Genomic DNA, 25,918 nt, shown 5'->3' on the forward strand with positions numbered 1-25,918 from the left:
TTTTAGCCATGGCGCAGCGCTGTTTTAGAGATAACTGGCCGGTTACTGTTTCACTGCTCCGTCCGACTACAGCGCGACAGGCACGGCGAAGCCCTGCGCCGGTACCGTCTCAAAATTGTAACTGGGAATGACCGTGTTGAGTTTCGGAGAGTGAAAAACGGAAATTGCTCTTACTCTTTACTGAATCGATGTTAGGATAACAGGTTAGATAATTATTGATGATACTCGAGTAAATGAAGTAAAGAATTTGATAGTTAAAGCTGGTAATTATCAATGATAAATGAAATATTATAGTTAATAATACAGAGTTGGGGTTGACGGGAAATTTATCTGAATTACAAAGGCTTCGAGAAAAAATGAATGACTTCAATGAATTCAAATCAGTTTTGTAATGAAGGTTCTTAAAGAAATGGCAGAAGAGGAACAGGCGTACAAGGAAAGCTATCGATCAGGGGTATCAAGAAGCCAAGATGACACCGACCACGGACATCCAGTCGTAAGAATTGGCAGAAAAGTGAAAGAAATAAGTCATGTAAGATACATTTGTGTAAACAATTATTGTGTCGGTTATAATCATCTCAGTCCAAGATAAAACGCTTTAAAAATTTTGTAAACGAACTTCATTTCCGCAGAAGTGAACTTTATCGGAGATAAAAAGCGATTGTCTAGGCATTGTTTGTATTACATAAACGACGCCAAAAAACCATGCTGGGAATATCATAATAAATGAGTTGCAATTGTCGTGTTTCGATTGTCCTCATAACTTAGGGGCAGACCATTTCAGTGGATTCATCGCATTGTTTTTAAAAATTATGTATGGTGCTCAGTAAGTTCGGTTTTCTGCGCAGTAGGTACTAGCTAGATAAAAGTCTGTGAGGTGTGAACTTTCACCAAATGGTAAGAATAGCCGCTTTATCGTTATTGTGAACAGATCTCTGAATAGTAGTTCTGATAGCGATGAAATACTCAATAGCCTCCTGCCGAACATGACCTGCAGTACGTAGTATACTTTGGTCGTTGGTGACTTTAATCAGGATTCTTTGTGCATATTGTTCATCCAAGTAGTAACCGTTTCCTAAGTTTGAATAAGAATCGTCTATGAGGTTTCAAGGCAACGTACCCAGGCAATTCCGGTAGGTAATCACGGTCCGCCTTATGGGTAACAGGCAACGAGTCAGACTTTGCTTTTCGACCATTATTGACCACCCTCAACCACGTTTTCTATCCACTCTTTGAAAGGATAGACAACGGTGTAAATGGTCAATGGCTGATCACAGTTTGCTCTGTTCAAGATGGCGGACACCACGCCGGACATAGCCCAGCTCTCTTCGGCGTCCGGAGTAAGGTTCTGCATGTACGGCCCTCCTGACGAACCCCCAACCAGCTTCTTGTTTTCTTCTGATTGGAAATCCGAAACAAACAATAGTAAGTAGTCAAATAACGCCTATTCAAAGGTAATGAACAATTTCAATATAGAAGAGTCAGAATTAACTCTCCTTGTTATTTGATTGTGTATGGAGGTGTATGACTAAGTAGAAGCCACACGGGGGGAAGAGAGAAGCATACGGGATGAATATTGCAGTTCCAATAATTATTGTACAGGTTCAAACAATCCTCTGTAAAAACGATGGAATACATCAGATTAGCACCTTAAGCGAGTACCTCGAGTGAGCACTTCAAATATATACCTCAAGTGGGTACTAGAAGCGAGTACCTCAACGGAGTACTTATAGAGGTCCATCAAGTGAGTACCTCAAGTAAGCACTCCCTATCCTTTCAAGAGGATAATAACTCTACGCGTTATTAAGACAAGATTTCCGTTTTAAAATATGCGACAATTCCAAAAATCCCTGAATCCGAACCATCAAAGAACAAAACGAGTATCTCACTCTGCCGAGTGTACTTCTCACTCTACTGAGCGCCTTCACGCAGAATAGTGTGACGTCTTTGGGGTCATCCGAATACTCCAACTCGGTCTCCATGATCGCACGGCATGCTGGTCACTGATAGTCTTTATTTGAAGTTACTTAATAGCACAAATCCTTAACAAATATAAACAATCTACGTTCGAGCAAAAACAGATATTCCCTGCTGTACTGTACAATTGGAGTAAGGGACTAAGTCACGATGCTTTCCCTGCTGTTCAATTGGAGCAGGGGTAGCGTCTGGGTATAAAACTATCTCGGTTATTTACAGACGGATCCCTTTGAAACTTGGTACACATATGTAAAACAGAAAAATAGACGGCTTTTATTCGTGTTAATTCTTCGAAAAATGAAAGGAAAAAAGGAGCTACAACATCGAGACGCATCTCATTCAATGCGTAAAGACCATATCTATCGATTCTATCTATCTGGCTTTTTTCGAAATTCGATTTCATGTGGGTGGGGGGCCATTTTTCGTTAAATTTTCGAAAATTTTCCGATTTCCCCCTTTTCCTCCCCCTTTTTTCAAAATATTATTCAAACTATAACGAAATAGAGAAAAACTATAACCAATCTCTAGATCTTTTATTTGCAAATCGAACGGTGTATCTCTCATTTCTGTAGCTTAAAAACTCTAGGAGGAGATTGGTTTGCAGTGGCAATAAGTGTGAGTGTTCAGTAGAGCACGACAAAGTCTCGCGCGCTTCGAAATAGGCATTCAAGGATGCAAGACTAGACGATACTGGAGCTCAATTTCTGTCAAGGATGGTGCGAACAACTGCACGCGAGCCATCCCGCACGACTGCAGCCGGGTAACTAAAGTTGAGCGTGTTCAGACTGGCTATTTAAGTGCATTGCCAGGCATTATTGCCTATATTAAATGCTGAAGAACTCCACAACCCCTAACCCTTTTGCGATCTGTCATGAACGCATAAATCAACGTACATAGATGGTTTTGGTACCGTTGGATAGGTCAGAATGTCAGCTTTGAGATGGGACTAAAAACCGGAAAAGCCAAAATTGTCGATTTTGGACCCCGACGCTCCCATATACCGTCCGATTCACAAATAAAAGATCTAGAGATTGGTAGTAGCTTTTTTCAATTTCGTTATAGTTATGAAAATATTTTGAAAAAAAGGAGGGGAAAAGGGGGAAATCGAAAAATTTTCGAAAGTTTTACGAGAAATGACCCCACCCACAAAAATTCGAATTTCGAAAAAAGTTACGACGAATCGATCGATATTGTCTTTACGCATCGAATGATATGCGTCTCGATGCTGTAGCTTGAAAATCCTAGGTGGAGACAGTATTATACGGTACCCCTTTTTGACCGTTTCCTATGAATTTCACGCATTCTTTTATTTTTTCGAAAAATTTACATGAATAAAAGCCGTCTATTTTTCTGTTTTACATATGTATACCAAGTTTCAATGTGATCTGTCAGTAAATAACCGAGTTTTTTTACCCAGACGCTCCTCTTATAGTCTTTATTTAAAGTTACTTCATTGCACACATCCTCCATAAACAAAACCATCTACGTACGAGCAAAAACTGATATTCCCGGCTGTACAATTGGAGTAAGGGACTAAGTCACATGGCTTTCCCTGCTGTACAATTGGAGTAGGGGATTTTGTCACGAGGCTTTCCCTGCTGTACAACTAGAGAAAGGGACTAAGTCACGAGGCTTTCCCTGTTGTACAATTGGAGAAAGGGACTAAGTCACGAGGCTTTCCCTGTTGTACAATTGGAGAAAGGGACTAAGTCACATGGCTTTCCCTGCTGTACAATTGGAGTAGGGGACTAAGTCACGAGGCTTTCCCTGTTGTACAATTGGAGAAAGGGACTAAGTCACGAGGCTTTCCCTGCTGTACATTTGGAGTATGGGACTAAGTCATGAGGCTTTCCTAAGCGAGCTAAATAAACAATAATTCAACTACCGACTTGTTGCAAGCTAAATTATTAAATATATCAATGGAATGCACATGACGGAATTATTTCGATCAATTCACATATCCTAATTTAATATTACGCATCTGAACCCATTATGCTACGTACTTTTGTCCGGGCTTTACACCGGCAATAAAATTTAAACAAAAGCCTTCGTATTCCTCCTTTAGTAAACTTTAAATTAAAATTACAAGAACAAATTCGCAATGATAAAGGAATTTCAAGTAAAATTATGCACAACGCAGGATGTAAAAAAATACGACTTTTACCCGTCAACGTAACTGTGTCTGAGAGCTATTCAAAGACTCTGTACTATGTACCTGTGGTGGTCCTGGAGGGCTTTCGAACCGCTGTATATTTCTAAACGGAAATCTTGTCTCAATAACGCGTACAGTTTTTATCCTATTGAAATTGTACATCGATAGGTTATTTAGGTTTCGTCAATCATTCTCTCGTTACTTAAGTTTACACCTCATTAGTGCATATTAATATTTTCCCTGGTGATAGTCCTTGTATTCAAAAAAGTTTTCGAACTGCTGATGGAGCTGGTCTCTGAAACGTTTTCATTGAAGATATAATGAATTTACGTGGCGTTTTCTTGGCTTTTAAATTTTTAATGAAGTTCTTACTAACAATATTTGAGCAGTGACGAGAGATTGGTGATTCCTAAGCTTCACGATGTACCTATCGTGCACGAAGCAATAATTCAGTTAAACCTTCGTAGGGAAAGTGTGGTGCCATAGGACAATAGAGTTAAAAGAAAATGCGGGATTGTTTCCCTTAATAAACAACAAACTGCTAAAAAAATTAAACATCAAATCCCTTGTTACGTTACTAAGTACCCAAGCAATGATTGTAACTCTTTCGTTTACTATAAATAATAAAAGTACAAAATTAGGCTAAATGTCCCACTGTTCACCGAAGAGAAGTGTGGGACAGTCTGTGGGGTACAAAAAGACACTTCACCTCATCATGATATCATCAAAATTATACTCAGCGTTTGTTAGGGTTGCTATGAGTGAATTTAATGTCGTCCACACTGTGTGATTTAAGATCAGCTGCATTAGGATGTGCAGAATTAAAATACAAGATTTACGATTGAAATCGCTTCCTTTATGTATTGTAATGAATGGTGATTTCCAAAATACGATTGTAAACTTCATTTAGTTGAACATCTATTTATATATTATGAATATATATAGATACGTTTTCCTCTTGTTGCGTCTCTTTCTCTTCAAGTGAAAAATCTGATTCGTTTTGCAGTTAGGTTGAAAGAGCCTGTTCTATCTTTCCTCTTCATTTGCATGAAGAGGATTTTCATGAATTTGCATCAAGAGGAGTCCCATCAATTACAGTTTGAATGGCTTCCCTCATTGTTCGGTAATCAATATATCTTCTTTCTTTCTTTCTCTTTTTAGTTTTCGGAATAGTGACCCAAAATAGTCATGGCGTTACTTTCTACCTATACAAGTTTTCATAAATATTTCTCAAACATATTGGGATCAGTTGGACTCGTGGGATCAGTTGGACTTCGCACCCCTAAACACCATTTCTGGATCATTCGGCCACCATTTTAATATTAATGAAATAAGTCAATATATATCTGATGAAATTAATTTTGAAGGTTTTGTGTAACAATAAATCACACAATATCTAGCTTTAGTTCACGAAATAAGCACTTTTGTTTCATTTCAGACATTAAGAAAAATGTTTAGTTGAAACTTCTTGAAACAAAACGTTGCTCACTGAGGAATTCAGGACAGGGCAACACGTCTCTCTGCTACGTCACTCAGTGCACTAACTTGTGTGTTATTATTAGCTGAAACTTTTGTTTCAATAAAGTTTTTGAATATACGGAATAGTTTAAATGTCCCACTGTAACCACTTTCTCCTCATACGATCTCGCTTAACTGCTCCAGATTAGGCGAACCAAAGATATCAACAGTCTGGAAAAAACCTCTCACCAAGAGCGAGGCCACAGAACTGCGTGTCCTCGATGTGCCAGGACCGGCACCGAGGGACGGGACCGTGGCAGTCCGGGTCCAGCTCCTGCAGCACCTCATCGTACTCGTACCTTGGCACACCGTTGGCGCGGCTGAACGCCTGCTCGGCAAGGCTCATCATGAGTTATATGTTCAAGAAAAGGAAATCAAGAAATATTTTCATGACTGTACCATTCAGCAACAAAAAAATACATTTTAACTAAAATGATAATGCTCATTTTGATGCGATATAGGAACTAACGCCTTATTGGAGAGCCTCATCACATCACGACACCAAAAGACTCCGACAAATTTTATTTTAACGAAAAATTCAATGTTAACAAATCAAATCTAAACTCATGCGAAATGTTCACTCGGATCGAAAAAAAATCAATAGAACATTACGTGGTCACATAAAAGTTTAAAATCACTTGATTGGTTAAATCACAAATTAACAAGTAACTTCAAAACAAATAAGATGGCACACCAATTCAGCATATCTTTATAAAGAAAAACGGCAATCTAGAAAGTAAATAAAGTCATTTATACGCAAAATTCAAATTCAGACATTAAATGTTAAAATTCACAAATAAAAGATAATTCATCCTAATATAACACAGCAACACTAGCCTATCAGTTAACAATCTCAAGGGGATGGGAACTGAATGCGGAGTTTAAGCTAGGGACTTATCGTCAAATAGAAAATCTTTATATCTTCAAACAGAAGCCTAGCTCAAATTCCGCACTCAGTTCACTTCCCCTTAAGATTATTAACAGATAGGCCAGTATTACTGTATAAGTTTAGGTTTTAATGTCTGACTTTGAATTTTTGATTATAAAATGACTATATTTACCTACTAGATTTTATTTTTTATATATAAAGATATGGTGAATTTCTGCGCCATCTTATTTGTTATCGGATTCCGTGTTACGTGGTCATTAACAGAGTTATTTCAGTCAGAGTCCTTGCAATTAATGCCACGACCAATGAGCTGTACAAACCCGGGCAATGGAGTCGGTGATGAAGTTTTCCCCGTCCAGGTCTATGCAAGCGGGGTACATTCTCTCGCTGAAGATCAACGGTTCCTCCAGCATCACGAGAGCGAGGTCGTTGAGCGGAATATTAAGCGGTGGTTGAGCGGGCTCGTAGTCAGGATGAAGTATGATTTTCGCCACCTATTTATGGGCACAGATATCAAGTTTTGGATCGTGCTTCTCATCTGCGTTACTGTGTGATGCTACGAGAACGAGAGCACAAGGGTCATCATGAAATTCAGAGAAAAGTCACGAATAAGCTAATATTTTTCTATTAAATGCAGCAAAAAGAGATAACTACGACTAACAATCATCATTTTAAGAAGATAAGTCATGCGAGGAGAATAAAATCTTACGTATCTGTCGTCGCGTGGATTCGGTGCAAGCTGCACCTTCAGGTCACTAGGGTCCATTGTCTCGTTTTGGCTCTCCAGCGAACTGCAGAACAAAGTTGATGAATAAAATTACTGATTGAAATGATAGCAATGACTAAATATTGAGGCACATGTACGACTTACGATGAGAATGAAATTCAAAATAATATTTACACATGCGGAAAAAGTGCAATTTTAGGATGTATAGAAGTAAAGTTAAGGCAGAATTATCTACAATCATGAGTATATTCCAAACGCTTGATGACAATTCGGTGAAGGATTCGAAAAATATGGAGAGCGACAATATCCGGCAGTCAAACAGTATCCGACTATAAGAGAAACTGATCGTTGCACTATTGCGTACACCGCAGGCAGATAGAATTTGGTGTAAGACGGCTAATTTAAATCTAAGTGTTTAACTGCTATTAGTTCTGCACCAAGGGTCAAGAAACTCAAATATATGATGATTATCAATAATTGAATACCAGTGCTGAATATAGGCTCAATACAGGAAACGGGAACCATTTGTCAACTATTAAATTGGCAGAAGCTTCTGATGCTCAAAATTTTATTTTATCTGACGACTCATGATGATGCCAGTGGACTTTCAGATTAAAAAGCTTTAATAATCACTAAAATAAGTGAGAGTACCTGGCGACACAATGCGCTGCCGTCAGCAGCCACGAGTCGCTGATAAGAGTGGCGCTGCACTCGTAGCGCCCCCGCTTCTTGAGCCCCAGCAGCCACGGGGAGAGGTTGCGCGGGGCGAAAAACTCGTGCACGTATTGTGTTGCCTCAGTGCGCCGGTATCGGGGTTTCCGTCCACAAACTACGAAGGACAAATGAAAAAACAATCAACAGTCCCAAGCAAGCAGTGGTTTGTTAGGGTTGTTCGAGTGAGAACGTTAAGGGGAAGGTTGCGTATCCAAATTCAAAGGGCAGAAAAAAGTTTGGCTGAAGATAGGTCCGTCTAATTTCATGAGGAATTTCACCCGTCAAGCTTTCGAGAGAATCAAATTTCTCAACTTCTTCTAAGTATTTAAATATACATTATCAACTTTGATTGGATTGTAACCTTCACAGATAACATGGCTGCTGGAGCCGATCGATGAGCTGTACAGCCACATGAAGACAGAGTTCAGTCACTAAAGGAGGAACTTTGGTGGCACAAAGGAAATGCTTAACTTAATAAAAATTGAGTAACTACTACGTGATTAGAGAGGAATAAATCTGAATCTATTTCAAATTACATGTTGGAACGTAGCGAGAGCAGGCAACTACCGATTTGTTGTTGTTGTTGCGGTGCCACTGGGAAAGTGTGGAAGATAACAAAAGGTGGCGCAGGTTGGCCAGAAAGAAGAAGTTGGAATGGAAAGGACAGTAGATGTGAAAGGCGCACTGTGCACATTTGGGTGGGTTGTAGGTGATCGGGGAGTATTTGGATTTGGGAGGGAGGAAATGAACCCGTCAATGCTTTTGATGCTTTTGGCGGGTGGGTGATGAGAAATTAAGTAGTGGTTCTTTATACGCACTATTTACACTACCCAGTTAAAATTTTGAGCCGAGACCGGCGCCGGGTTTAGCCGGGCTGGTCGCGCTTTAGCAGGATGGAGCCGTGAAACTATAACCGGCCATCTATCCTTAAAACTGCGCTGCGCCATGGCTGATATAGAGACAAAATTCTAGCATGCCAGAGCCGCCCCAGAGCAGGCGTTGGGCAGGTTTGAGCAGGCGGTGCTCAGTAAGGGCTGCGTGACGGCAGGACAGAGCACACCTGGGCAGGTACTCAGAAGCAAATTAGCGCTGATACGCGGCTGGCGATATCGTCTCTAAAGCGGACATTTCTGCTCTATCGCGGCTCTGTCGCGTCTCTACGTCGGCTCTGCAGCCGGCGACGGCCTGCTCTATTCCCTGCCCTAAATTTTAACTGGGTATGGGCCTTGTTACACAAAATAAAATAATGCGTGCTCATAATATTTGCATGCGGTTTCGCTCTCTTTCTTTTCCAAGAGATGATATGATGACGATGAAGGGGACGACGGTTATATTGATAAGATGATGGTGAGTCGCTCAAGACTCAGAGGGGGCAGTCAGGTGTTGCATGGTTTTCAATAGTTCATCGGTCACGTCTTTGCTGTGTGTCACTCTCGGTGAATTCCATTAGTCCGTCAGCGTAGTTGTGTATAGGATGATGTGGGTTGAAATGGGACCAGCCACATCCAGACGTGATGAGAAGAACCGGCGCTCGGGTGCGGCATGGCCCGCTGTGTAGTTAATTGTGAAGGGGTGAAGGATTAGGACCTAGTTCGTGTAATGTGGAGCTTTTGAATAACCGGCGCTGCCTTGCTATGGCGTCTGGGAAGAATGTGATTTGATTGAAGAGCTGTGGATCATAAGTTTTGATTGTGGACCAAGTTTTACGTGCATGTTGGTGAAGAACTGTGTTTGTTGTCGGAATGTCGCATTGTTCGTGTAGTATTTGGGAGGATGTGGAATCGTACCAGTGTGTGTTTGTGATAAATTGGAGAGCTTTGTTTTGTACTGTCTGCAGTTTAGAAATGAATGATTTTGATTGGGTGTGTATCGGTATCGGAGGGCAAACGACGGATGATCTGACAAAGGAGAGGTAAAAAGTGTGTTTTAAGTTGGTGGGAGGTGGTAGAACTAGTGTATTTTGTGTAGATTGATGAGAGTCATTGCTTTCCTTTCCGCTATTTGGGAGATGAATCCATGTGTGTGAAGTGTAAACCTAAAACTGTCCCTCTATTCGTGTATGCACTGTTAGAAAAACCCCCGTAAAAAAACGTTCCACCGGCGTTACAGTGGCCGGTTACTTACCGTTAAATTGAACGGTGGGAACGTTTCCCGGGAGAAAACGGTTTGCCCGTTATTGTATTTATATAGCTTTTTCTTTAGCAGGTTCATACTATATAATCGGGTTTTTACAAAAGGCATAATAAAGAACTGAAGAAATTGGGTCTTATATTTTTTTGGTTGAAATTGAAATTATACCATTTGAAATTCAACTAATTATAGTACTAATTACCTACTATTGAATTAGTAATTACTATTACTAATTGGAATTTATAATAATTTCAATTTATTGTAGTGATATGATTACGAACATCATCTCATGGGGTCTTCCTAAGACAATGTCCTTTCGTGCTGGGTAAACATGATGTAAATTGATAGATGCCTCATGATTAATGGTAGAAAATAGGTCGTATTTTACATAAAGATGGTAGAAGAATATTATTCCCAATTTTGCAATTCCTATTTAAAATTATATTTCAAGTTCAAAATGAAAATTCTGCACGGCGAATCACAAGTGAAATCAGTTCTATAAAATTCTGAAGACCAGATCAGAAACACAAAGGGTCTACAAGTATTGTTGTGAGATAATCTTCACCGGGTCACTGAATAGAACTCGCCCCTATATCAGCTCAAGTGAGACGCACATAAGTAGCTAAAATCTTAGTAAATAATATAAAATGCACTTCAAAAGTATAACAGAAGAAACATACAATGCAACTGGAAGCAAAATACGAGACAGTGAGGACCAAGGTATTAACGGCCGTACAATGGCTCTCCCATAGGTATTTCCGCATGTAAGCTTTAATGTTTTGCAATTAGAGATGCGTACAAAGAACCTAGTTTACAAATTTTGATGTCAAACCCAAAGCTTCGGCAGTAGGTTCCGTGGTCGGGCCAAACAGCTGACATTTCCCAGTCGACACCTCTCCTACTGATCAAAGCACTATTGGATGCACTCTTGCGGGTGGAGGATTTAGGCTCGCAGAGTACCTGCAAAAAGTATTCAAGTTAGTTCGAAATAATTGTAGATATAAAAACTGATGGAGCCTACACCTGGAAAAAGGCCAACAATGAACTTCAAATCAATAAATGGAGGACCTGAGGCCTTAGTATGATCAATGTATCATAAACAGAAGATTGGATGAGCACATTTGTGAGACTTATTGCCACAATTGGCAGTGAAATCAGCCACTCAATTGGTTCATCAATATTTGAATCCATTAAATGCCTATCTTGTTAAATTTTGCGATTATACCCAAATGATTAGAGATATAAATGCCTGAAATTGGCTTAAAAAATACATTAAAATACGCTGATGAAGCAGAAACTGTCGGGCCACAATATACCTACAGAGGGAATTACATACCTCTTCAGACATCACAGTGTAGCTGCGCAACTCATGCAGGCTTCATTTGTTGCCCAGGGTTCCGCTGGTAACGAGCGAGGCGGGCTGCCTTCGCTTTTGGCATTCTTTTACTGATCATGGTTTGAAGTGGCCATTGAATCGCGTGTCGTAATTTTTAATTAGTTATTTGTACCTAAGGCCCAGATTATCACAAGCTGCTTTCCATCTCTTTGCACACTAGTTGGTGTTGCGTGCTGAATTTCTGCTGAATTATGTCTTGGCCTCAATTTTAGTGGCGGGTAAGGAAGTTATATACTCGTATGACTTAGTTTCTATGGTTACCTCCTGTTTACCCCCTATGGTTAGGGTTTCGATTATATCAGTTCGTGTGCCTTTCCTGTTGGAATAAATTTCATAAATACAGTCATGCGTCCTTCTGATAGTGTTACTTCTGTGGCGGTTCTTGATATTTGTTGGGCGTTAAACCCATTCTTTGTGTTCGATTATTGCTGGTGGACGTGGGCATCTGATTCCATTTATCTCTTTATGGTTCGCATGGACCCTAATCGCCGGCGAGCTGTTGCTGAATCGAAGGACTTCAGTGGGGTACAAAACTCTGGCGTGCCAAGAAGATGCTCCATACTCTTCGGTGACGGAAGGACTTGAAAACTCCCGAATGTCGTAGATCGTCGCCTAGGAACTGATGATCCTCTACGGTCTTCATGAATCAGTGTCAATTGAAAGTGGGCACTTTACTTGAAGACAGCAGTCCTAGTTCGTAACAGAGTTCTGGCTTCTTGTCGGCGGGAAGCGGTGTCAAAACTTGCAGCTTAGAAGAATTCCCAAATTTTGTATCGGTCTCGTGCTGGTAGTTTTTTTTAATTCGGTTCAAGTTCATTTATAGTCAGCATTGTATTGGCATAACGTTAGATTTTTATGATCAGGTTCCTAGGATTTTAAAATAAAACTCCATGGCCTGGCTGTCACCACTTTGACTTAGTCTCCCTTCCTCACTATCCCGTTGGCGATAGCTGTATATGTTGAAAGCTCTCCCGCAACAACAGCTGCGCAGACTTCATTCGGCTATTCGTTGTCTGTGGCGTAGTGGGAAGCGAAAAGCGTCACCAGTCCGTCCACGAGGCACGGCACCTCGCATTTGCTGATGGAACGACAGCGCTGCTCTGCGTGCACCAATGACGGTCCTGAGAGGGAAAATATGGAATTAAAACAATCAATATCTGTTTTAATCATCAACGCATAAGATTATCCAAATATTGAAACAGAATCAACTCTACAGTTCACTAGCATATTTTTTTATCAGATCGGAGCTGACTTTCAGTGAAGTGTCGATAAATTGGTGACATTTTTGACAATGTTCAGAATATAATCCGAGAAAGATTCTGCAAACTTTAAATTAAAATTAAGGCAGCTTGCCAAAGACGAATAGAGCATGGGTCGTATGGCCTCTTTCATGGAAAGCTCACATGAAGAGTCAGCTCCTTTACCTTTACTTCTAAGGAATCCAGTCACAAGTCAAAGTATTTGGCAATGATGATGCCGAGAAGTGTTGTAGGTACTGCAATATTTCTTGTAGGGGATCATCTGTCTCCACTTCCATGGCTGGCTCTGCAGGTGATTCAGCTGGAAAATAATTGTTGTGTTGTAAATTATGCTAACTCTAATGCATCAGTACATAATTTGTAATTTAATTGCGAAATTATAAAACAAATTACCTACTGTTATAGAGAGGTTTAATTCAGCAAGCCTTGCCAGAAAGTCTAATCACAGTACAATACACCTATGTTTTCATTGAAATCATATTCTATGGATAGAGCATTGCATAAAAATAATATAGAAACTTTAATTGTACATGGTAATCAATACTCACTTAATTGTTTAAGAAGACTCTTCCAGGCTCTTGGATGGTTTTCAGCACTTCTAATGTCTGGACTTTCAGGCGGAAATGCTGCTGAGCGCTTCTTAATTTGAGCCTAGGTGCATTTCTTTGTCATTATGGATCATTCCTCGATGATTTTTTACGTAAAATTGAAAAACTATTTGCCTAATTAACAAATAAATTTCTTAATTGGTTCATTTTGAAATTGAAATGAGGGATAAATGACAGTAACAGCAGTGATTCTGTGTCTAGTAATGATACAATAAAATGTTATAACGTAAATTAAAAAGGCAGACATGTGAAGAGATACACAAAATGCAGGTTTTTATGCAAGAAAAGAAATGTCCTCAAATGAGGTACTTGAGAAACAGGAGAGCTGGGCTAATTCAGATCAATAAAATGATGCTAATGTGTTTCTGATTTGATTATGAGAACAAAAATAATGGAATTAATATTTAATTGTGAAACAGCAATATATATATATCTATATATATACAAAGCAAATATTATTACAGTCTTCTACAGATAAACTTGAGGCAGTGAAGAACTAAATAGAATTTTTAAAAAGAAACTTAACTTGCTTGATGGATTTCGTTTTACAAGAATTTCATTTGCCAAAACTTCAGCAATTATTACACAATTTGCATCTTTTCCTCACAATTATCCCATTGCTCATTTCTAGATATTTTTACTCTAGTATTGTAAATACTGGAACCATGTTTTAGGTCAACACGTCGGACGCTCTTAAACAAACTGAATCCACCCTTCTATTTTGTGCAGCATTCAGCATTTTTACCCTATCAGTTGTATCATGCTAAATTTACTATTATTATTAACAGTGAAGATTTATTTGGTAATAAAAATTTAGATTATATACCATCTGTTATTTGTTCGGAGCTTTGAGTTCTTGTGTATAATCAATTGGCCCACCAGCCCTACCTGAGACATTGAAGAAGAGAGGCCATTACAGTCAAATATAGAAGTGTTGAATATACATATTTCTTCATCAATAATAACAAATTAATTTTTTAATAATCGACTAGTCTTTTAATAAAGCAATAACTTATTTAGTCACTATATAAAGCACTACATTTTTCAGGCACAAAAAAGCACGACTGAAAGTAGCTTTTTGTGACTGAATAAAGTATTGCTTTATTTAGTGACTAAATAAGGTATTCCTTTATTAAAAGACTAATGGATTAGTAAATAAGTAATTTGTTATTAATAATAAGACAATACATTCAACACTTTTAAAAATGACTGAAGTAGCCTCTCTCATTCTTTGTCTCAGCCTCAGGTAGGGCCCTAGCTGGAAAATTGGGCAGAAGCCACCCGTGAATTGGACAATAACGCCTGTGAAATTGGCCAATTTTACCCATCCCTATGGCATTTTCCTATTTTCTTTGGTGGGAAAAAGGAAAAACGGCTTAACTTTTTCAGCATCTTCTTAAAATCCTTTCTGAAACAATTATGTTCGCCTGCAATGCAGCAATTTTGGAAACTTCTGACCAAAATTCCAAATAGGGGTAGGGCTGGTGGGCCGATTGTTGGTACATCAAGAGTCAAAGCTCTGAACAACTAAAAGAATATATTAATGCAAATTATTATTCCGTACTGAATCTTTATTTTACTAATATTACTAATTTTAGCATGTTATTATGATGAGAATAATAGGGTAACAATACTAAATCTTCACTTATTTAAGAGTGGACAAAATTTGTTTCAGGTCAGCCAAGTTGCCAATATTGTCACACAACCTGTGATTTTAATTCCAACCTGATCACAGAATTTAAAGTAACAAAGCAGAAATATTTAGAAATTGGTGATGGGCTAACAATGGTGATAAGATTCAAATTTCAAGTTGTGCACTAATCTGTTGAAGTTTTGGCATATAAAATTGACTTAAACAAAACATATTAACCAAGTTAGGTTAGTTAGTTCACTGGCCAACTGTAAAAGAGACCATCAGAGTGGAACTCTAAGGTAGACGAGCCATCTATATTTCAAGAAGCTGGCTCACTTGTTTAACCATAATGTCAGTAAGGTTTTAAAGGGAAGCTTCAATTGCAAAAATTCCAATACAATATGATATTCGGACCTGCTCATTTATTACCTCTTACAAAAATTACTTTGTGAGCAATGTAAATAGTCAGACAAATCGTCACTACAGTAAACTGACTAAAGTCAGTTCGCCCGGGCCGCGCCGATGCACCCCTCCCTAGTCCCTACTGCATCCAACTCAACAATGCCCTCAATAAAACTATTCGAATACCACAGGAATAGAAGCACTATATCCTGAAAAAATATCAAAATTTAATAAATAACAGGTTGTTTCTCCTCGACCTCGTTGCAAAGCATCACTGGCTGGCTCTAGTCTACACTACAGAGTTCAGCAATCGACTGATCGAAACAACGCAACTCAAAGTTTCAACACTCAAAGTATAGGAGAACAAACATGAGCAACTCAACTGAATAACACACACTACCTAATCATTTTTACAAAAATCACAGCCAAAGACAAAAAAATAGTACAAACCAACAAAAATAAATTGAATAAAATTAGCTCCTAAGCGATAGCTTCCACTCAAGATCGCGTCTAGGTATTAACTCGACTGATGACCGTGGCGCCATCTAGTCTAACAATCCACGGTAAATTATCGAGTGACTAGATTGCGGTTGATGAGCGTCGAAAAATAACGTGTGTTGCACATTTTTCGCCCGTGTTTTCTAACAGTGTGGATAGTGGGTGTTGTCTATGAAGGTATCGGAAGAGTTTCGCCTAATAACGGGTATAATTTTGAATTTATTTGTGTTTTTCCTTATGAGTCATACATTTTCTAAGGTGTTGATCTATTGTATGGCGTGTTGTATTTGTATTGCTGTGTGGTGTGGGTAATGTTCTGTGGTTGCTTGCGTCATGTCATCTGCAAAGGCTATGTGGTCCGTGTTGGGTAGTGGTGGTGGGAGGTCGTGGGTGTAGAAGCTGTTTAGTGTGGGCGAGATACAAGCCCTTGGGGGACAGCTGTGTAGAGTTGTAGTGGGGGACCTATGAGAACCTATTCATATAGATGCTGTTCTGTCTGCAAGGTAGTCTGAAAACGCTTTGGTGAAGGACTGGTGGAGGTTGAATTGAATGATCACTTATGGGGAGTCCGGTGTGCCAGACCTTGTCAAAGGCTTAAGTCACATCGCGGAGCACAGTCAGTGGTGTGTCTTTGTGCTAAGTGTATGGCTAGTGTTTCGTGGAATGTGGCTAATGCTGTGAGTGTCCTTCTGTGTTTCCTAAAACCGTGTTGTCTTTTGTTATGTGAATGGAAATGTCTTCGTATAATCTATTGTTGAGTATTTTGTCTAAAAGCTTCCCGTGGATGTCTAGTTGCGAGATGGGTCTGTAATTTTGGACTTGGTGTTGGGAAGTGTCGTGTTTGGGGAGGAAGATCATGATTACGTGTTTTAGTGAATCCGGGAAATTACCGACAGAAATAACATGATTGAATATGTAAAGTAGATAGTGGATTATATTTTTTGGTAGGTGTTTGAGCTGGAGGGTGGGTTGTGATGCTTGGGGGGGCCGGGTGCTTTCTGTTTTAATGTTTTTTTTGTGTGTGCGTTGTAATTCTCTTATGGTGATAGGTGAGAAGTCTGCAGGGTTGGAGTGGGAGAGGTCGCCATGATTTATGAATTAGGTGCATGTTGTTGCTGACGTGGTCTTGTACAGTGTGGATGTGTTCTATGTCAAAGTTTTCATTGTCTAAGTCGTCTTGAGTGAAAATACCCTGCCAGTGTTTGCAGACGATGGGTTCTTTTTGTTCGAGTGAGTCATGTTGCATGTTGTTGTGTATAAGGTATAGACAGCAGTTTGGTGTTGAAGCCTGTCATGCGTTTTAGGGATGACCAGAATTTTTCGTGATCTGTTTGTGTTTCTTATGTCCTAATGCGGTCCTGCCATGTCTGTGTTTGGAGGTGTCTGTATGCTGTGTGTAGTTGATGACGTAGTGTGATGAGTTGTCTGTTGAGCGCTAGCGAAGGACCGTGGGTGTGAATGTATTGGAGAGTCGCTTGGTATTGTGTTTAAATGAGTAATTTTTCATGAGTGGGTTTGATTCCGGGAATGATGCGGTGCGTTATGGTGGGGATATAGGTATCGGTGGCATTCTGTATGTGTTTTGTCCAGTTATCTAAGTACGTGTCAATTTCTTCTAGTGTAGGATCAGGTTGTGTGGGTACTGTGTGTTGCGATAATGTTTCTTCGTATAGTGTCCAGTTTGCACTATGGAAGAATCTACGAGGGCGATGAACACATTTGTTTGGGATTTGCAGATATGATGGGGCAATACCTTTAAAATTCGCTAAGTGAACGTAAGTACTTACTCTCTATTTTCTTGTCTATGATTGATGGATTTTGCTTGAAAGGCCGTCAATGATCGGCTGATGAACTTACGATCTCTCAACTTTTTCTGAAAGTATGGGCCATGGTGGCTATTATGGGAAAGTTGTCTGACGGGGTAATGGATCTGGCTGTTGATGTATGTTGTGGAATGCTTTATTGATGTGCGGGACTCTGTCAGGTGATGTGCTATTGTGGGTGATGAAGATTGGAAAGTAGGGTCCCATGTGGGTACATTTGCGTTGGGACATTATTGAGTGTAATTGTCTTATGTGGTTGGAGGAACTGTTTACTAATGTTGTGTGTCTTGCATTTATGTCTGCATGGAGGTATACATGATGGGGTCTATTCAAAAGTGTGTGGAAGTCAATGTAGTTGATATAGTCTATGCAGGGTCGGATATATTTAGTTGCTATGGTGATGGGTCTTTGTTGGTATCTATTATGATTGTGAGCATGTCTGTATGGAAGTGGTCGTGTAGTTTGTATGGGATATGGCGTTTTACTGCTATGGCAGCACCGGAGTGGATTGTGTTATCTTTGTTGTAGCTATGGACGTTGTAATTGAACATTTTGGGTGGAGTCTTGTGGTTTGTGATGGAGTGATAATTGATTAGTATTGTCTGGGTCTATATGGATGCAGGTATTTGCATGAGTGAATCTGTTGTTGTGCCAGTGACGGACGTTGTGTTGTGTTATCTTAAGAGAGGGTGGGCGGGGGGTTCATTGTGATGGGTGTTTGAATGTGGAGTGTTTCGTCTTTTCGGTGGTTGTTGTCGAGTATTTGTCCGTGTTGGCGAAGGTGTCATGGAAAATGATATTTACTAGTAGTTGATGTATTTTCAGTCTGTCACGTTATAGGTATTCATGTACTTCCGATGAGCCAGCATCCTTCACCGAGAGCTTCAGTCCATAGTCTTTTTTTCTTAGTTCGTCTGCAAACCATAGTTTAGGTGAGTCCGTGCGAGTTTTTACTATATCTCATGAGCTCCTAAATAGTTTGATGGGGATCGGTTCGCTGAGTCCGGGTACTGTTCGCTTTAGTGTTCGTCGGTGTTTTTGCTTTTCCTAGGGTCGAGGTCTTCGTTATGGGCTTTGGATTTCAGGGGTGGAGGGTAATTTTTTCGGTTGTCGTCGTCATTTGATTTTTGAGAAAGATTGAATGAGGACCGTCTCATGTCGTCGTCATCAATAAATTCCCTTAGGAGGTTGAAGTCGGTGTCCGGAGTCTTGGTTTCCGGTTGGTTACAGAAAAAGTTGAATATTTTTGCTGAATCTCTGTCAAGAAAAGCCGCGTCAATGTCGTAGTTTGACTTCGTAATTTGGATTGTCGGGAGAGGCTGGCGATAAGAATTTTGAGAATAATTGCGGTCAGCTTAAGTATATAGCGTCTTGTCTGTCAGTGTGAGGCTGTGCTGTGGAATGTTTGTTTGTTTGACTGCTCGTTTGGCTATGTCGATGTACCTTTGGTTGTTTTTGTGTTTGATAGTCTCTTGTTGTCCTTGTTGTTTGTTTTGCATTTTTTGTTTGCTGTATGGACAGTTGACGGATATTGTGCGGTGGTCGTTGCGGCAGTTGAGACATTTCTTGTCAGAATTAGTGCATTAGGGGCATGTGTGGTCTTTTTCGGCGCATTTGGAACAAGAGGGTGTGGTGAGTATGCATTGTTGTGTATTGTGGTCTTATATTTGGAAACATTTGTAGTATGTGAGTTAGTGTGTGCATTGTTCTTGCTCGCAATGTTATGGGTAATTTTGGAGTTGTACTTGTAGAATCCATTTATGAGTATGCGGTTGGCTATTGTTATATCTGTGGTAATTATTTTGATGACGTTGGTGTAATGTTTAATTTAATGACTTTCACTATGTGTAAGCAAGTCTGTTAAGTCGTAATTTCATGTTTAATTTCGTCGGCGGTGTGGCTTCCTGCGTCTTGGTCGAATTACCGTATGAAAATGGTCTTTATGGCTCTAAGATCGGAGGTTTTAATGGCGGTAAGTTAATTTTTTTTAAAAGCCTCTGTAGTTTTTTTTATGTCAGTTTGTCATTCGCAGTAACGTCACCACTTACAGTGTAAAAGCTGGTAGCAGTGTCGGTCAGTCAGATAAATGGAGCGTCAAGTTCTTTAAAGGTTGTCGGGAATATCTTGGGTCGGTCCATCGGTATCCTTGGGTAATTTTTTTTCAGTTCGATGCGGTATGTCTGGGGTCTCGAGCGTTCTCACACAAGATTGATGGCTGGTTGCGAGAGGATGAAGATGAGGGCGGGTGACGTGATGAGTGAGATAGGACCTTGCTCGGTGGTTTGCCTCCTGTGGCGCAAGGGGACTCGCCCGGGGCCAGCAGCTGTTGGCCCCTGAAGCGGCAAAGGATCCACCAGGTGGCAGGGGGCAATGTGGGGTCAAGCCGCAAGGGGATATGCCCAACACCCCCTCACTCACAACAGAGGAAGATGGGACCAGCCGCCCCGGACCCCTCTGCAATAACTTTCAAGGCGAGGGCCACTCGGGGGCCCGCATCGGTGCCTGCCGGACGGTGGTGAGCCGTTTTGGACAGGCTGGTAGCAGCCCTTAGGGTGATTGGACTCCGGTCCATTCACCCACACCCCGGGCCGAGGAAGTAGAGAGGGCGGAGGGGCGTGGGAGAGAGGCGAAGAGAAGAGAGGAGGGAAAGGCGTCACGAGGGTCGAAGGAGGAGGAGGAGAGATCGAGAGAGAGGCTGAGGTTGTGAATGGAGGTGTGGACGGGAGGCAGAGGAGTGAGAGAGTGATTGTGACGTGGAATGTGCAGAGGTTGTCAATGAGAGAGCATAATAGGAGGCGTTTGAGGAGAGTGATAGAGAAGATTGTGAGGAAAGGGTGGGAGATTGTTTTGTTGAGTGAAATAAGTGTGGATGATGAGGGTGTGTTGTGGCTGGGTGAGGAAAAGGAAAGAGTGTTGGTGGTACATGGGAAGAAGAAGTCGGCTGTGGTTTTGAGAGTTGAGGCTTTAGAGGCGTGTTTCGGAGATGGACAGAAAAGATGGTTTGAGGAGAGAGTGACTGCTGTGGTGTTTGGGAGGGTTGCGTCTGGTATCAGCCTGTGTGGGGAACGAATGATGACGGTATGGAGAGGTACACGAGAGCGGTTGAGAATCAAGTTGCGTGTGGTGGAAGTGAGAAATTGATTATAGGGGGAGATTTAAACTCGAATGTTGGCAGAGGGAATGAAAGGGAAGGGATGTGCGGATGGTATGGCATTGGGAATATGAATGAGGCAGGAAGGGATTTAATTCATTGGTGTGGGGAGCATAAGCTGGAGTATGTGAATAGGTACATGAGGTATAAAAGGAGAGGGACGTGGTGTAATGTGAGGTATGGCAGATGGTACGAGTTGGATGGGTTTGTGATGAGGAAGAGTGATAGGAGGTGGATGGTAAAAAAGATGAGGACGGATGGGGAATACGAGTTGTCGGACCACAAGCCAGTAGTTATGACCGTGAGAGTGAAGGGGAGAAGATGGAGAGTGCCAGGAGGAAATACGAGGAGAGTGCTAAGGATAAAGTGGGAGGTGTTGAAAGATCGGGAGAAGAGGTAAGAATTCAAGGTGGAAACGAATGAGAGGATGACTGAGGCAAATGAGAGAATAAATGAAGGTAATAAATGGAAGGATAATTGGGTATGAAGATGAGCTAAATGTGTTGAATGAGAGATTGAGCATGGCGGTGCGTGTAAGAAATGAAAGGGTGCAACTGGCGGCTAATAGGAGAAGGCTGAGGCAGAGGCTGGAGAGAGAAGAGGAGAGAAGTGGCTGGAGCGATAGAGGAGGTGAAGCAGGCGAGGAGAGCTTTGCGAAGGCGGTTGCGGCGGTTTGAACGAGAGTGGTGGGAGAATAAGATTAGGGAATGTGAGGAAGCGTGTACGACAGGCAGAGTGGGAGACATGTACAAGTGTTTGACGAAGATTGGCACGAGGGGATGCAAGGCGGGAGTGAGTGCGAATATCTTTGTAAATGAATTTAATGAGCATTTTGAACGAGTGACGTGCGAGATTTATGAAGAGGAGCCGAGAGTGATAGAACGGGCGGTAAATGGTGCGACTGACCTGCGAGAGTGCGAAAGAGCGAAAGAGACAAATGATCGACTGAATGAAGTGCCTGAAAGAGGAGAGATTGTTGCGGCTATGGAAGATATGAAAGAGTCGGCACCTAGGGAAGATGGAGTGAGGATTGGATATATTAAGTGGGCTGATGAAGGAGTGAGAGACAGAGTGATTGAGTTGGTGAGAGAAATGTTTGTGAAGAGAGCGGAGGCTTGGGATGAATCTTTGAAAGTAGGCATTATGATTCCGTTATGCAAGACGGGCGATAGGAATAACTGCAATAACTATAGGGGGGTATGTCTGTTGAGTATGGGGAGCAGGATACTTGCGAGGGTGATAGCGAAGAGAGTGGCGTGGTGGGCTGAGTATTTGGGGTTGTTGGATGAGGAACAGGCAGGGTTTTGAAAGGGAAGGTCGACAGCGGTTGTGGTGCAAATGATGGGTCGTATGCAAGAGGACGTGGTTGATTTGAAGAGAAGAATGAAACTGAATTGGAATGAGGGCATGAATGAAGAGGAGTGGCCTGTAGCGAGACTGCTGTATTTGAGAAAAGCGTATCCGAGAGTGAATAAACCGGGTTTGTGGAGGTTACTTGAGAGGTATGGAATGAAAGGGAAATGTTTTGATACGATTGTGGATTTGCATGAGTCGACTGTTTACAAGATGAGAGAGAAGGAGGGAGTAAGTGAAAGCTGGGTGCCTGCGAGAGGGGTGCTCCACGTCACCCATCCTGTTTAATGTGTACCATCAGGCGGTAATGAGGCAAGCGGAGGTGGCGAGAAGAAGCGGGGGTGAAGAAGTTGGGGTGACTTGGAGATGGGTGCCAGGGGGTTCGTTTGCTGGAGAGAGTGCATGGGAGAAGGGGAGTAGTGAGTGTGTGAGAGTAAAAGTGTCCTTGGCTTTGTTTGCTGACGACACAACGATTGTGGGTGTGAAGAGTGAGATTGAGAATGGTGTGAGAGCAGTGAAAGAAGTGATGAATCAGTGGGAGGAACAAAAAAATGAGGAGAAAGAGGTGGTGCTTGAGTTTGGGACGGAAGAGGGGGGTGAAATTAGAGTACTTTAGAGCTGGGTGAGTTCGGAAGAGGATGTGAATAACAGGATCAAGAGAGCTGGAAATTTGTGGTAGAGAGTGAAAGGGTGGCTGTAAGGGTCGAGAATTATTATTATTATTATTATTCCACGAAGAGATTGTCGTGGCGTCTCGTTCAGATCGAACTTCGAGGGCACGTTACAAGCGGCTAAAAAAACACAAGATGCTAAAAACAGATGACATCTATGCTAAAACAGAGGACATATGCCAAGACTGATGACGTCTATACTAGAACAAATAACACCTATGCTAAACCAGTAAAATCCATGATAAATTGGATAATGGCTAGGCCTAAGATTCAAAGGCTCTACGGAAAAGTTCTGTTTTTAGGCGTCGACGAAACAACGTCAGCGAAGAAGCAGATGTCACCGATGCTGGCAGACCATTCCATGTTCTGGCCGCAGCGACCGGGAACGCAGGATGGATAAGTGTCATAGATACGTGTGGAGAGATCGGAATGGCCAGCCTCTGAGGCAAATGCAAGCGAGAGGGGTGAACATGTGGGATGTTAGGAAGTGTTTGGTGTAAATAGTGTGAGATGGAAGATAGAGAAGCGTGTTTTGAAGCGAGTGAGACATGTTATGAGAATGTGAAATGAGAGGCTGACGAAAGCGATGATGCTAGGATGGTTTGAGAGGTTGGAAGGTTTCGGGAAGATGAAAGGGCGTAAGAGGAAGACTGTCTTGTACTGGAAGCGGATGTTGAAGGAAGCGGTAGTGGACTGGACTGATGTGGAGCGGCTGAGCAGAGATAGGGATGGATGGAAGGGCATGGTGAAAGAACGCATGGAGCATTTGTATGAGTGGGAATGTCAGAAAGGGCATGAGAACGTTTGGGAAGCAAATGTAGCGAGACTGGACAGGAATGTTAGAAGAATGAATGACTGGGTGTGCAGATATGAGGGGTGTGGGAAGGTCTGCCGAAGTAAGGCGGGCTTGACCAACCACCAGAAGCGCATGCATAGAGTAGCTGTGGAGCGAGTGAGGTTTGTATGTAGTATATGTGGTATGAGAAATGAGACGGAGGGTGCTAGAGTGAATCATGAGAGGACGTGTACCGGTGGAGCGAGTGGAGTGGGAGACAGGAGACAGTGCAAGAGGTGCAATACTTGGATTACGATGGGAAATTACGCGAGGCATGTGAGGGGGTGTGTTGGGATACTAGACGTTGGCGCCGGTGTGGAGGAGGGGAGGGAGGCGCCGGGGAGAGTCGGGAGGGGAAAGGTGAGAGTCGGTAGGGGAAAGGTGAGAGTCGGGAGGAGGAGGGTGTGGGTCAGGAAGGGAGGAGGGCGTGTGAGGGAAGACGCTGGGGGACGAGACATCGGAGAGCCAGGAGGGGGAGGGTCGCTCAGTGTCCGGGGTGCAACAGGGTGCTGTCGGCCGCCAACATGGCGAGGCACCAGAGGACGTGCCAGGTGTGGGATTCTGTGGGGGGGGCAAGTCCCTGACGGGGATCGACGGCCTAGAAATAGAAATGGAATAGAGTGAGATGGGAGTCTTGGGCGTGATGATGGTGGGGGGCCACTGATTTCTACCCTCTGGGACAAGCCCGTCCGGTTCGAGGCAGAAGTGCCTCCTGGTGGAGGCACTTTTGCGACCATTTTCCTAGTGCCTCCTGAGGTGTATGAGGGTGGGGGGAGGGGAGGAAGCGAAAACACTGGTATATGGTGTGGTATAGTCGTATATACAAAAGATGATAGAAACAGATATGAGTCACTCTTCCTAGCGACACTCACTGGTGGAAGGCTGCTAATCCGAATAGCTAGTAGGCTGCTAGTTTCAAATATTGAGCGAGCATCAATGAAGTGAACCACGCTTGTTGACACGAGGAACATAGCTACCGAGGTTGTCCGCTAGGAGGTGATATAGGAAAATTTAAAACTTAGCTTAAAGGCTGGTGGGACGAAAGAGCAGCTGTGTGACGGTGAGTGATATCGGGGTTTGTGATTGCGGCAAGTAGTAGTTAGTGATCGTGTGCGTGGTGATGAATAAGAATTGCCTCGTGTAGACGGCGAAGATTCGTGAGCAACCATCAGCGTGTAGACATAAGAGTACAATTTGTTCCTGTCGAAGACGAACTAAGGCTGTTTCAAAGCACTAATAATGTCAAGTGCCACAACGTCAAGTGCTATTACTCACATTGAGGGTACCATCAAGCGCCGCATGAATCGTTGTTGTCCAGTTTACCGCGAATAACAATCTTTATATACAGGTTTCTAAAGATATATATAATAATAATAATATAATGAAAGATATATTTGCACCGTTTCCAACTAAATTTTCATTTTATACGAGTATGTTTAAAACTGCCTCACGTACCACCTAAAGCTGGCTCATGCATACGGTTTGATGCATTCAACGCACTTTTTCACAGGTGATGGACCTGATTAGTTTGAAAGGTTTGAAAGGTGATTTATCAGGTGATGGACCTGATCCGATGATGGACCTGATTTTTTTATGTAAATTAAGATTGCTCCAGAAAAAAAATTTCCTAGCGAATTGGATTATCTCTCATCTGAGCCACGATGATTTGAAGTAGCGTTATAAATTTTTCCGTTTGTTTTAATTAGCCCTCCTAGGGATTGACCGTTGCTGTGCACAGTCAAAAACTCGTAAGTGCTAATAAGTAGCATAACGCTCTGCAACCTGACAAGTGAACCGGATGACCGTTTGCAGGTCTAACCAAATGCTTCATATGAACAAAACATACTAAGTTATTCAGGCGCACTCACTTAGAGGGTTGAGGTGTCGGGGCTGGCAGACGAACCGCATGCGTGGCTGGGTTGCGTTGACTGCAGCTTCACCGTACAACCCCCACAGCCCGTCGCTGTGGCACCTGCAATCATTATTTTGTAAGTGGCACTTCTATCGGCAGTGAGCTTGGCGAGACATGTCGTATGCAGTCGTGAGTATGTCGTATTGAGTCTCGTGTAAGACGATACATGTCGTATTCAGACTTTTCCAATGCCATTCAGCAATGAAAACGTCTGCCACATTTCGTCTCTAAATTATATACACTAATTTATTTCCAATGCCATTCAGCAAT

General features: G+C 41.9%; 1 protein-coding gene across 1 annotated transcript; it reads right to left on the minus strand.

The window, feature by feature from the left end:
• Positions 1-267: 267 nt before the first annotated feature.
• Positions 268-25,708, minus strand: LOC108668207 (brain-specific serine protease 4-like; the record flags this gene model as incomplete). The annotated part of the gene is made up of 6 exons (XM_018155380.2): positions 268-1,398; positions 5,837-5,975; positions 6,857-7,030; positions 7,246-7,327; positions 7,915-8,092; positions 25,605-25,708. Coding segments are annotated over 6 exons (880 nt in total), but the record flags the coding sequence as incomplete, so codon positions are not given.
• Between the last annotated feature and the right edge of the window lie 210 nt (positions 25,709-25,918).

This window comes from Hyalella azteca, unplaced genomic scaffold (genome assembly GCF_000764305.2).
Source record: "Hyalella azteca isolate HAZT.00-mixed unplaced genomic scaffold, Hazt_2.0.2 contig13679, whole genome shotgun sequence".
Classification (NCBI taxonomy): domain Eukaryota; kingdom Metazoa; phylum Arthropoda; class Malacostraca; order Amphipoda; family Hyalellidae; genus Hyalella; species Hyalella azteca.